General features: G+C 48.3%; 1 protein-coding gene across 1 annotated transcript; it reads right to left on the reverse strand.

Moving 5' to 3' along the window:
- Positions 1-2,639: 2,639 nt before the first annotated feature.
- Positions 2,640-9,210, reverse strand: cdk5rap3 (CDK5 regulatory subunit associated protein 3). The gene is made up of 14 exons (XM_066698833.1): positions 9,086-9,210; positions 8,422-8,467; positions 7,952-8,083; positions 7,517-7,617; positions 7,315-7,363; positions 7,004-7,182; positions 6,716-6,852; positions 6,463-6,607; positions 6,126-6,230; positions 5,707-5,788; positions 3,778-3,866; positions 3,401-3,606; positions 3,037-3,208; positions 2,640-2,782 (listed from the first exon to the last, which is right to left on the reverse strand). Exons 1-14 carry the CDS (start codon positions 9,089-9,091, stop codon positions 2,717-2,719), a joined length of 1,515 nt encoding a protein of 504 aa, XP_066554930.1. The 5' UTR covers positions 9,092-9,210; the 3' UTR covers positions 2,640-2,716.
- Positions 9,211-13,471: the final 4,261 nt, after the last annotated feature.

Raw genomic sequence — 13,471 nt, forward strand, 5'->3', positions numbered from 1 at the left:
ACACTAGTTTGCTCCTGAGCTTCTCAGTTCAGATTGCATTCAAGAAAGCTTTATTGGCTGTGATTAAGATTCATCTGTACTGCCAAGGCATGGACATACTGGAGCTTCTGCATCAAGCCAACCCTCAAGCAGACAGGGGCCAGGCAGGCTCAGGTGCTGGAGCTAATTAACAATAAAAAACACTTTCACCCCCCTCCCACAGATCCCCCTTCCCTGAGACTTGGTGTTACAGCAGAGCAGCTCACAGGGCCGGTGATGATCTGCTGGCTGAGGGGAGGGTATCTGTATAAAGCAGGCAATAAGGAGTAGAAGATTCCCTCAGAGCTCAGAAAGAAAACAACAGTTATGGAGGTGGAAGGCCCTGTTCTATTCCACTTTTCCATTGAAAAAAAAAAACTTCAAAAACAAAACGTTGAGATTCATAACAGAAACGTTCCCAGACCGGTCTTCCACAGCTCCTTGCCTGCATGAAGAGGCAGCAGGAGAGCCGCACACTCCGCAGGCACAGAAAATTTAAAAAAAGACAGCCAGGAAGGAGTTAATGCCAATCTGGCCGCTACAGTTAATCATGACCAAAGCGGTGTAATGGAGCCCTCTCCCCAGCCAGCTTTGGTGCTGTGCTGCAGATTAAGCACCAATTTGCATAGTACCTTTATTCATTCTCATCCGCCAGCGAGACAGTTTGTCCTTTTTGGACACAGTCAAGCGTAGCCTCCAGGCAAGTTTGACAAATGAATTTCCATGGCGCTGTTTTTAGGGTAGAGACGGGGCACCGGCAGTGACAGTAATTGATAGCCGGCGTGGTAAATAGTGCAGAACTTTTTTAATAGAAGTACAAGAGGTATTTAAATATTTCAGTAATGGAGAAATATGAAGCACAAGAGGTGGAAGGAGGGGGGGTGGAGGGAGGGAGGAAGGAGAGTGGGGAGAGAGGGAGGAGGAGGAGTGGTGTAGAGGGCTCTTGTTGTGAGAACTGAATGCAATCAGATATGTTTAAAAACAGTGCGAGCGGCCCATTCCCAAGCCTCAGACAGAGAAGGAGCAGGCAGCGGCAGAGCTCTCCGTGTCTGTGGGGAGATGAAATGCAGTGCTGGCGTGTGCTGGTCCCATATGGAGGAGGTCTGAAGAGGCTTGAGTGTTTCGTGCACCGGAGGAGTCACTGCCAGTAGAGCTCTACGCAGCTGGAGACACAGCCTGCAAGCGCGGCCAGGGTTGAGAGAGGGGCGCCATGCCCGTTTATGATAATAATAACAACAATAAGTACCATCATTCTCACAACACAAATGTCTTGGCATTTCTTGGATCGGCTATTGAAGACATGCCAGTGTGCATTAACCTCATTGCTCCAGCGAATGAGAGAGAGGCAGGGAGAGGGACCTGCCCTGTTTGTATTCCACTTTATTTTGTGTCAATGTCCACAGCTCTGGTGGTACTGCGAATCTGAGACATGATGCTCAATAAAGGGTTTGTGAATTTAAAAAACAAAATTGAATTGGGGGACCCACACATAGACACCAAAGCAGCCCCCAAATGGGAGAAGGTGAGGCATCACTGTATGTGGATGTGTGGGGGGGTGTCGCAGGTAGAGTCGACAACAGGCAGCAGCTCGGGTGGCAGGAGAGGGAGGAAGAGAGGGAGAGATAGTGAGGAGCAGGGAGGGAGGGAGGGAGGAGGAGGAGGAGGAGGAGGAGGGGGCTCTGGAATTGAGATTCTGTCTACATCCAGGGTGCGGCGGTTGACGTTAATTGATAGCAAACGTTGTAAACAGTTCATAACACCTTATCTGTTTCCTAGTGAGAGTGCTGTTCTCTCCCCGGGAAGGGTGATTAATAGCAGCCATCACTCACTGTCCCCCTGCTCTGAAAGGCAGCCCGGAGCCCGTCCCTCCTCTGGCCCTCGATAACAAGCAGCAGGAATAATGAGGCCTGTCAGTCCACTTTTCATCCTGATAGAAAGTCGTTACGGGAGTCAGAGCCGGGGCCACGCAGCCATGAATCAAGCCGCTCTACTATGAAATTAAAATAAGAGCGGGCCGACCGCCTGCTTACCTGCCCTGCTTAAAGAGGCAGGCCGGCCCTCCAGAGCCACCTCACACCAACACCCCCCAGCCCCCTCTAGTGCCACATCACATCAATGCTCCCCAGTGCCATCTCACACCAACACCCCCAACACCTAACCCCCAGCATCCACAGGACGCTCAGATAAATTATTAGTAGTAGTAGCCACAGTGGTACCACTAGTAGTAACAGCAGTAGCAGTGACAGTAGCAGCACTAGTACTGTGCAGTAGTAGTAGGCATAGGAGTAGCAGTAGTACCACTACTACTAGTAGTAGCATGCAGTAGTAATGGGAGGAGGAGTAGCAGTAGTAGTAGTAGCAGAGTATTAGTAGTAGTAGTGTGCAGGGGATGTCTCAGCTTGTTCTGCTGCTGTTGTTGCTGTAGACGAGGTGGGGGGGAAATCGGCACTCACAGTGCAGTAAAGTGTGGACGGAAAAACAAATAAACCAAGCAAGCCAGTAAACTATCAGATTAATTCTCATGTTAACAGGTGGAGAAAGCAAAACAGAAAAAAACTAAACCAAAAGGAAGACTGTGTCCATAATAATAATAATAAAAATAATGGTGATGCGCAAAAGGCTTTAGTCAAAATAGAATAATTTATTAACAGCGAGGGGCGGCAGTGTGGCCCTGCGGTGGACGGGCGGTCTGGTGCAGCTACACAGTGACACCCATCAGGTTCACGGGACGGTTGTTGTACCGTTTGGAGATGTCGGTTTCAATCTGAGACACACACACACAGACAAACAAATACATAAACACAATCATTAACTGTTGACAATTAGTCTCCACATCAGTTGGTCATAATAAGATTAACACATTCTGTCATTAACTTACCACCAAGTGAAACCATCAGTGTACTAGTATGTCAGTGTATCTATCAGTCAGTCAGTCCGTCCGTCCGTCCATCGCTAAGTGTGTGGTACCCGTGAGTCAGTGTGCGGTACCCGCGAGTCAGTGTATCAATGGGTCAGTACCAGGGTCTGCAGCTCGCGGGTGTGCTGTGCCAGCCGGTCGATGCGAGGCTCCAGCGCGGCCTGTTCCTGCAGCGCCTCCCGCCGCCGCTCCGCCGCCAGCCGGCCCCTCGCCTGCACCAGCTCAGACTGCTTCAGCTTCTGCCCCAGCACCTCTGACACACGCTCCACATAGCTGCACAGGGAGGGACAGAGAGAGAGAGGAGAGAGAGGGAGGGAAGGAGAGAGAGGTTGAAAGATACAAAGCAGACAGCCATCTCCGATTACCCCCACCTCAGTCCAGCCGTCCCTACCTGCTGCCCCCCCACCACCCCCACCGCCCTTCACCCTTCCAAAACGCCCCCTCCCCTACCCAACCCCCCCTCACCGTGGGGAGGCCTGGATCATGAAGAGGTGCTGCATGCGCAGGTTGGTGAGCCGCTTGAGTAGAGATCGCACCTGGGCCAACATGGAGCCCACCTTGTCCCGCGTCTGGCTCTGGATGATGGGGGGGGCCTGCTGGAACTGGCTCATGGCCAGAACATCCTCCTCCTCACCCTGCTCCACCTGCCTCTGAGCCAGGAAAAGCTCCAGCTAGCGAGGGGGAGAGGAGAGAGAGAAGAGAAGAGAGAGAGAGAGATTGGGTTCATCATTTAGGCGCTAGGCTTATTTACAATATCTGTATGAACTGAAGCACAGCGCACTGGTTAGGAAACACTGATATGTGGACTTTGAGAAACGGAGACAGACAGACAGACAGTGTACCTCCATGAGCTCGTCAATGAACTGTCCACGAGTCTGGGGATTCTCCAGGAGAGACAGAGCATCCTCCCCCCGTGCCACCCCAGCTGGGCCTGCACGACACAACACACTGCGTCACCACAGCACAGCATGACACACTGCGTCATCAGAGCACGACATGACACGTTGTCACTGCTGTCAACAGAATAACACACAGCACACAACACAGAGCCCTCCAGCATGGAGCTGCAGAGTCATGGCAGTAATAACCTGCACCACTTTGTCACATGACAAGAGGTATAGAGTAAGTACACACTCAGCTGTGCCCAGTCAGGGGGCGGGGGGGTGGGGGGTTCTGTGCTGGGAGTAGAGACTGATTTTGTAAAGCTTTGCACAAGCGTGTGTGTAATACTTGCACAGTTGTAACTGGGACTGTGTCGTACATCAGTGGTTTTCAAAGTACAGGTTGTGACCCAGTACTGGGTTACGGAAGATAAGGCACTTCAATTAAAAACATAAAATATATTTAGTTTTAAAATAACATTACACAATAATTTGTATCAGTTACTTGTATCAAGCAAGACTTATTTGTTTGCAGTGAGTTTCCTCTATCGCACGACGTGATCTAAAACAGCGGTTTCGAATGTAGATAATCGCACCCGGATTATCCGCAAGGTCGGTTTGTTGCTGCTGCTCCAAACCAGGAGGAAAAGCGCTGGGTGAAAAGAGCCTTTTGCTTTTGCAAATCCTGAATCAATAATGGAGCTAAACTCGATGCCCAAGCAAGAAAACAAGTTGGTGCAACTCACCTGTGATAGCACACTGAAAACACGACAACAGTCATTACATTTGTCATCATTTTGGGTCAGTATTTTCAAAGAATATCCACTGCTGAGTAAGATAAGTGTTCTATTCTTGCTGCCACTGGGATTTTCGACAAGGTTAAAAACAAAAGAAAGAAACTGACCCAAAAGCCAGACAGTCATTAATTATTCTTATTATTTTACTTAATTTTAAAAGGTTTTACAAGTAACGTCAAAGTCTAATTTTAATGACTGTGACGCAGTTAAAGCTAGTATGCATCTACTACCCAGGCTTTATTGTGACGTTATAGAACTGTGCTCGGAAGATGTGATTGTTTGAGGTCGCGGGGACATGTTTTTTTTCCTCTTCTGGCAAAAAAGTTTGAAAACCACTGTCGTACACTAATCACACTGCGCGCTGCTGTGAGCCTCGCAACTCAGCTTGAATTCAAGAGCTTCCAAATACATCTTCATCATCATAATAATAATTAGAATAATTAGAATGGATAGGTTTTTTCTGGGCACAGCACGAGGCTCTAACCACACAGGCCAGAGACCAGGGCAGCGCGAATAACAGCAGAGGCTCCAGTTGGCAGCTTCTGCACACACCACCATCGCTCCAAAATACAAAACTCCCAGGAACCCCAGCCAGCCCTGGCACAGGCCCCAGATCTGCCCCCTGCCTGCCGACTGGAGGCAGACCGAGCGCCTCTGCCACCTGGTGGGAGTAAGAGGTACTACACCCCTGATTGAGATCTATTTTTATTAAGTTATTTGGAATGTGTTTTTTGTTCTCCCCTCAGTGCAGTGGTGTTTAGTCTCTCTCAGTTGTAATATGGTTTGTTTTAAAGCAGGGGGAACCCAAAGTGATTCGGTATTAACTTTAACATCCACTAACTGAATTCTTAGTAACTTAGAATCAGTTCTGACAAAAGAGTGAAAAACGCTGCCACACTGTGGGGGGCCAGAGTATCACAGGTTTTACGATTCAAAAATAAATACGCAAACAAAATGCACAGGGCTTCAGAATATTGCAGTATTGCAACTGGACTGTAAAACCCTGGTGCCTTATGGGAAGAATAAATCAGCAACAGCACATTCCAAAATAAATTACTAAATAACGAAATAAATTAATAAACAGGGGTCTTACAGTCAGTGCCCATCTCCACCACTTCAATTTCAACTGGATTGAGCAGCTCCTCTCCCAAGTCTATGCCTTCTGAACCAGCCTCCTGGAGAGAGAAAAAGAGAGAAAGAAAGAGAGAAAAGGGGGAAGGAGAAAGACATCAAGAGAGAGAGAGAATAAAGTGTAAACAAAACAAAACAAATGTTTACAGTGGTTGAAGCATACATCTTGTATGATACACATGTTCGTGTCCAGTATTGAATACTACTGGCTGCTGACAATAATTATTTTTTTGTTAATTGAGCTTTAATTAAGTGAATTCTGTCCCACCTACCAGCAGATATATTGCTGTTGGTTCAGCAGTATCTTGTTTAGTGCAGCTCAGTTGCTTGGCTGGTATCATAAGGTGTGACAGTGTGAGCTGCGTCCACTCCCCCCCTTACCTCAGCAGTGGGTTCCAGGCTGATACCCCAGTCCACTCCGTCCTCCGCAGTGACCCCGTAGTCCACACCATCCCCCTCACCACTGCCCAGGTCTCCCCAGTCGATCTGCAGCACAGGGGGGGAGAGAGGGGACAGTGAGTTGGAGAGACAGGGATACAAAGACACAGGGGAAGTGGGAGGGAGAGAGAGCGAGACATAAGGACACAAAGATTAAGAGAGATGGGGCACAGGGCGAGGGGAGGCAGAGAGACAGATACAGAGACACTGTTGTGGATTCTGGACCCAGTGAGTCCATCCATCACTCTGCCCAAATGCACAACACTCAGCCTGTCCCTACCGTCTCTGCAGTGACGGTGTCGGGGGGCGGTTCCTCCTCGGGGGGTCTCTCGGTGACGATGGGGGGGGTCCCTGTCCTCCACTCATACACAGTGATGTTCCCTCGGCTCTGACAGAAACTGAGCATGGGCAGCACAGGGTCAGACCTGCAGAGAGAGAGGGAGTGGGAGAAAGTTGGAGAGTGTGGTGTGGGGAGAGAGTTACAAAGTTGCACCACATCTCTCGTCCCCACCCCTTCCTCGGGCTGTGCTCACCAATCGCAGACGAAGCGAGTGAAGGCAGAGTAGAGCTGTATTGGCCTCTCCAGGCTGTACGCCTCCCTGCCCAGCTCCTCCAGCACAGCTGGCAGCTCCCGGACTAACGCCTGCAGCTCCCACTTCACATTGTCTCCCTGGGGATACAGGACATTCAGGAGAACAGAAGACAGACAGGGCCACATTGAGAGATACAGGACAGAGAGAAACAGAGGCACACATTGGACCACACATACAGAGACTCAGACACAGACACAGGGATAGCACTGACACAATTTGGCCCCTCACCGTGATGCCGTACTGCCTGCAGGAGCTGTAGTATTTCTCCCTCAGCTCGGCAGCAGTGCTCTGGCAGTCCACCTCCCGGCGGCTTAGCTCCTGCTGAAGCTGCTGCACCTTAGACAGCTGTCTGCGCAGCGCGGGCGCCTCGTAGCTCACACTGCGCACCAACAGACTGGCCAGCTCCGCTGCCACCACAGGGAGAGGGGGAGAGGTGAGTATGGCATGGCACAGCACACACCACACCACACATAGACACGCATCACATACAGACACAGTCACACACAGAGAAACGCTCACTCAGTCAACTCCATCCTTACCCAGATACACGTTGTCTTTCTCGTAGAGGGACACAATCTCCTGCCAGTCCTGCCAGCGGAGAGAGAGAAAAAAAGCACAAACAAACACACACAGACACAGAACAACTGTCAGCACAGCAGAGTCACACCAGCACCCTGGGGGTGGGGTGAGGTGGGGTGAGGTGGGGTTTACAATGCGAGTCTGTGTGAAGAACCCTCTCACCTTCATCCTTTGGGAGGAGTACCTGCCAAATATGTTCTTCGAGGAGGCCTCGGTGCCCCTGAGGATCTCCACTATCCTCAGGCAGTGGAAATAATGGATGTCTGGAAGCAGGAAACACAAAGTGCAAAGAAACAACACATCTGATGAGCAGAGCCCGGGTTTACAACAGGGACAGATACTGTGGCTCTGGGGTGAATGATGCATAAGGGCAGGGGCAGCTGCTATAAGTGGGCTATGTGGATGCTGGCATGTAGGAAAACCTGCTTATGTGTAGGGGTTCAAAGGAGTTTTATAGTCTGCAGCTTTTCTATCAGAGCCGAAGGAACATGTCTGTATCTGTCTGATAAAGTGGCAGCAAAACATATTGAAAATGCTCACGGTAATGCAAGTGTCTGGATGTGTATGTCTGTGTCTGTCAGTGTGTCTGTCACTCACAGGCCCCAGACAGCAGCTCCTTGATCTCTTGGTTCTCAGGCATGTCCTGCATGGCTGCTGTGATCTTCTCCCGCACCTCCTGGGCCGCGCCCTGCCACTGCAACCCACAGTGCCGCCGGTCCACCAGCCAGTCTGCCAGCACAGAGGTCAGAGGTCACATTTAGCAGGGGGTTGCATAGAGTCCCATTGCACAGCAGCTGGATACATTTCAGGTACTGAATTCCCCGCATGAACTGCGCCGACGCAGAACAGAACACAAGGGGCTGCTGCTCGTATATGAACCCGGCACGTGTCTCTAGCTACTGTGCAAAGGGAGTCCCTCTCTCTCGCTCTAGTGTCTCAGTGCTGCCAGGTGGTCAGTTCATTATATGTTCGGGTCAGGTTCCAATGGGACAGGACATCTCAGCTCGGCAATAAAATAAAATAAAACTTGCGGAAAGAAATATGTAAATAAAATCTGAGAGACTCACCCAGCAGCTTGCTGGTCTGGATGTCGATGGGGAGGTTCTGATACTTCTGTGGAGAAAAAAACAGATTTCATAGAGAGAGAGAGAAAACTGTGAACAATAGTTATAAAACACACCAGAAAGACAGGCAACATACACACTCTCTAAACAAATGCAGAAATATATAAACAAACACATGCTTTTAAGAACGTAAATTTTTCTGTGATGTATGTGTCAAGAGAAAGGGGGGATTTCCTATAGTATGGCATGTACATCTTCATTATGGGCAGAAGCTTGATCATCTGCATATCCATCACATTTGGCTTCTAATACATTACAAACTTTGCATATATTAACATGCAGGTAAATATAACTAAAACACAGCTACTCCCAGCACAGCTGAACTGCACAGCGATACAGCGTCAGGCCTGTCTCTGTCTAATTTTACAAAGACCTACTGCCTTATCACTCAGTTATTATTATTATTATTATTATTATTATTATTATTATTATTATTATGTTACCCCACAACTCCATTACACAATTACTAAATGTAAAAAGTGCACATTGATTTAGCTAAAGCTCACTTCACTGCAGTACTCTATACTTGCAAAACCTGCAGCTACGCAAGATACATGAATCAATAACAGACAGTCAAATAAAGTTAATATTTTAACAATTAACATACCTCCATCGCAACTGTAATAATGTCTCTCTTTACGTTTTTAATTAATCAGACCATCTGGATATTCTAGCGTAATGAGCCCAGAAAGCGTGTTTACACCGACACGTCACTACACGGGTCGGTGGACCAATCAGAGCGCCAGAGCTGGACCCCGGAGGAAACGCCCATCTCAGACTTCCGCTGTACAGTAGCCAATTAAACGGCGTATTGTTGTAAGAAAGACATTGGCGTCATCCAATCCAAAGACTAACAACACGTATTTCCGGGTTTCTGTTATCCAATGAAAATAGTCTTACTTGAAGTTGAAACCCAGCGACACCCGGTATGAACCAATACAAATGTAAAAGTTAAATCACCAGTATAATACATTTTGCAAATTCACAAGCACGGTTTTATTTGTTTGAAATAAAATACCGCGTAAGAAGAAAGCGACCGAGACAAACAGTGTTTCTGTGATAATTCAATTTCACTCCATTCACAGCTGTAGTCATTTCACTGAGTGGCCACATGGCGGCGGTACTGCATAGCGAAACAATTAAGTACGTGTATGACTGCCTGGTTTACAGTTAGTGGGATATGTGTATGTAAGCTAAGTAAGCTTAACTGAATAAAGAATCATTTCTACTTATTATTCCACCTATATAGTTTATGCTGAAGATTATATGTGTTGTGCGAGGGCTACAATAGTACCATGGGATGACATTTCGGTGTCCCTGCCCTACTGTTCCTCTCCAGCCAGCCAGCAGAGCCGAGGCACTGAGCAATCGTGCCACCGTTATCAGCGCTGTGAGAGCTTGGCCACAATTTAGGGACACCTCCCCTTATACACACTGTGGCTGAGGAGTTGCCGGGAACCATATCAGCACATATCGCCCCACCACTCATTTCTACAACAGCCCCCCTCACACAACATACTAAACAGGATCCTGAGCTTTCCCTGCATTGCGTGTTTGCATCAGGCCAAGTTGCTCAGCCCATCTGATGTGTCTTATTGTGTGCTTCTTCTGTCCTGCCAGGGCTGAGCACTGGATTCTGTACACTGCACACTATTGATGTATGTGCACGTATGGCACGACAGACACCTTACACACACACACACCACACACACTCACACACACAGTACATAGTGTTCAAAGACAGCAGGCAGCAGGTTGGTATATTAGCAATAAATTCCATCCCGAACTGTCCATCTCACCACTTGCAAACAGGTGTGTGACCTTTCAATTCACTAAGCTGCAGTGTTTACTGAAATATATATAAATATATATGTGTGTGTGTGTGTGTGTGTTTTACAGCTCTTTGTTTGCAGTATTTACAGTGAGTCTTATCTCTTGTGTAGCTCACAGGCTTCAGTTTCACTCTCTCTCCCTCACCCTCTCTCTCTCTCCATCTCCTTCTCCCTCTCTCTCTCCGCATCCCTCTTTCTCTCTCTCTCTATCTCTCTGACTCTGTTTGCTTTACAGGCTGAAGCTCTGCTCTGTCCCGCCCTGGACACCAGAATCCTCAATGATATCACTAAGCAAACAGGCCCCGCCCAGCTTGTTTGGAGCCCTTCCACCCCAGAAACGCCAGGGATTCAGAAGGAAACATATAAAATAAATAATAAATAAATAAATAAATAATAATAATAAAGGAAAATCACTCCTTCAAAAGCAATGCCGCAGCAGAGAGATGGGCAGCGGTGTGGAAGACATGAAAAGATAGAACTGCAACTGTTTGTGCCGCAGCTCTGCCTCGTGTCAGGGCTGTGCCGGGTGGCAGCTGTGCCGGGTGACTTGTGACGAATAGAGTAAGAGTCACCCTGAACAAAAGAAACAAACAAACAAATAAAACAATATAATTAAATCAATGACTTGTTCAACATGGTCTGTTGGGTTGTGTTAATTCTGTCTAGAGCTGTGCTGACTGAACTCTATCTCCACTTGGCTCTCTCTCGGCTTGGTTCAGTCACGTCATTGAAGGACAGTAGCAGGGGCTGCACAATGCCACTGTAAGACAGGTTCCCCCCCCCCCAGCCCCTCTCCACTACCTACTGCCTCAGCCCACACTGTTTCCCTTCTCTGGGGGCCTTTCTCTCGCGCTCTGAGCTTGCGATTCCAGGGATCGAGCCAAACTGTTCATGATTGGATTCGAGATTCAAGATTAAAACCAGCTTATCAGTGCCCTGGCTCTGTACAGATCTAATGAGCTTAACGGTGTGGAGAATTTCAGGAACCAATGTGGTCTGTTTTAATTTTAACTTTTTATTTAATTATCCTTCTTTATACATAACAATTCAAAACAACAAAACAACCACAACACTAGTGAATACAACACAGCTGAAATGCAATTTTGAACCCCTTTTACTTAAGTGCGGAGGGCAATGCAAACCACACACACAACCCTGGGTACAGGGGTCAGGGGTCAGGGGTCAGTGTCTCCAGCCTCCCCTCCACTACACTGTGACACTGAGCCGGGCAGGTAACACATACACATCTGTAGCTTCAATAAGGACACTCCAGCTCTCTCCTGGTGATGTGGAGCGCTGACAGGCAAGCTGGAGACATACCCAACACCTCCAGAGCCGCAGTCTCCAAAGTAGCTCCTTCCTGTTCCTGCTACACATATACATAGCCTTACCAGGGGTGCTTTACAACATCATTGCCAAAAATAGGACAGATAGATAGACAGAGAAAGGGGAGAGAGGAGTGGGAAGAGGGAAAGGGGATGGAGGGAGAGAGGGAGCAACAGAGGAAGGATGGAGGGAGAGAAGGAGACAGACAGAGGGAGAGAGATGGAAGTAAGAGGGAGATGGAGGGAGAGCACAGTGGTGTGAGAGAGAAAGACACACAGCCAGTGCCCACTCCTGAAAGCTGTCCTGTCTCTGTAGAGCAGCTCCTCTCTACAGGCTGGCTCGGGCTCCAGGCCATCTATGACAGAGGGGCCATTTCCATAACCTGGGTGCAGGTGGGAGGGCGTGAGAGTCCTGTGATTTGCTCTGTCCATGCAAATCCATGCAAACACTTGCTTCCTTATGCCCTTTCGCCGGGGGCGGAGGGAGTGAAGTGGAGCTGGTGTGGGGGGTGTAGGGTGCTTCTGTGTGAATCAGAGAAGGATAGGGGAAAGGGGGTGTAAGGGTGGAGTTTCACATGACTTCTGTGGGGTCTTCTAGCCCCTCTGGTCTGTATCCCACCCTCACTCCACTGCGTACCACTGTCACAGCCTCTTCTCTGTCTGTGTGTGTGTCTGTGTGCTCTTGTGTAGGTGATGTGTGCATGTGCCATCCTCCCCCCCCCACACACACACACACTGACCCCACACACCCTGAGAATTTTCTTATTTTCTTCTTCTTCTTTTTGGTCCCCCCCCCTTACCAATGAGGGGGCCTCCTGCAGAAGTTATTAGAACAACAGGAGCTAAGCTGCTATACCTACCCCCCCTCCTGCCTGCCCACTGCAGCCCCGATCACAAGACCAGGACCGGGTCTGATTAAGGGATTAGTGACTCATACGCAGCACACAGCCGGCTGCCTGCAGGGGCTACAAGGTGAGGTGGGGGGCAGGTGTGGGGAGGAGGAGGTGACAGGGAGCCAGAACATGCAGACTGCCTTTTCCAATAAGTGATTCAAAGCAAAGGCATACACACACACACACACACACACACACACACACACATACTTACATACATACATACATACATACATACACACGCGCAGCTGTGTGCCATGGTTTCTCCAAGTGCTCAGCGGACCCTACAATTTAAAAACAGGGACAGCTTTCCCTCTCTCGCTGCAGCTCTCTGCTTCTTCTGCATCTTTCACCTTCTTCCTTCTCCTTCTGCTTCCCTCCGCATCACCCATGTCCTCCTCCCTGCCGGCTCCACAGCAACAGTAACGACAGCAGGCCCAGCCAACCAGTGCTGCAGCCACACAGCTGAGCGGCTCCTCTTTCCCTGGTTAATATTTAACACCCTGCCAGCTCACTCAGGGCAGCAACTAGCAGCCTGGGAAATAAACAGGGCCAAGCACTGGGGCCGCTGAGCAGCTGGCTTAGAAACACAATAGGGAATTCAATATATATATATATATATATATATATATATATATATATATATATATATATATATATATATATATATATATATATATATGTGCGTGTGTGTGTGTGTGTGTGTGTGTGTGTGTGTGTATTTTATTTAAATGCATGGTATTTTTTTTTGGTCTGGGGTTTAAAACGAAGTATTGTTATTTAGCTTGACTTGATGATAATAATAATAATAATAATAATAATAATAATAATAATAATAATAATAATAATGTTTTGTCATCAGCACCACTTTAGAAGTGATTGCACTGACCTGTGACACATATGCACCACACCCTGTAGAGGATGCCACGGAGTACAAACTCCA

Source organism: Amia ocellicauda, chromosome 3, assembly GCF_036373705.1.
Source record: "Amia ocellicauda isolate fAmiCal2 chromosome 3, fAmiCal2.hap1, whole genome shotgun sequence".
Classification (NCBI taxonomy): Eukaryota; Metazoa; Chordata; class Actinopteri; order Amiiformes; family Amiidae; genus Amia; species Amia ocellicauda.

Coding starts and splice junctions, on each gene's coding strand:
- cdk5rap3 (XM_066698833.1), bottom strand. Junction 6,853..7,003: donor GCAGGCAGTACGGCATCACG/GTGAGGGGCCAA, acceptor CTGTATCCCCAG/GGAGACAATGTGAAGTGGGA. Junction 3,209..3,400: donor ATGATCCAGGCCTCCCCACG/GTGAGGGGGGGT, acceptor CTCCCTGTGCAG/CTATGTGGAGCGTGTGTCAG.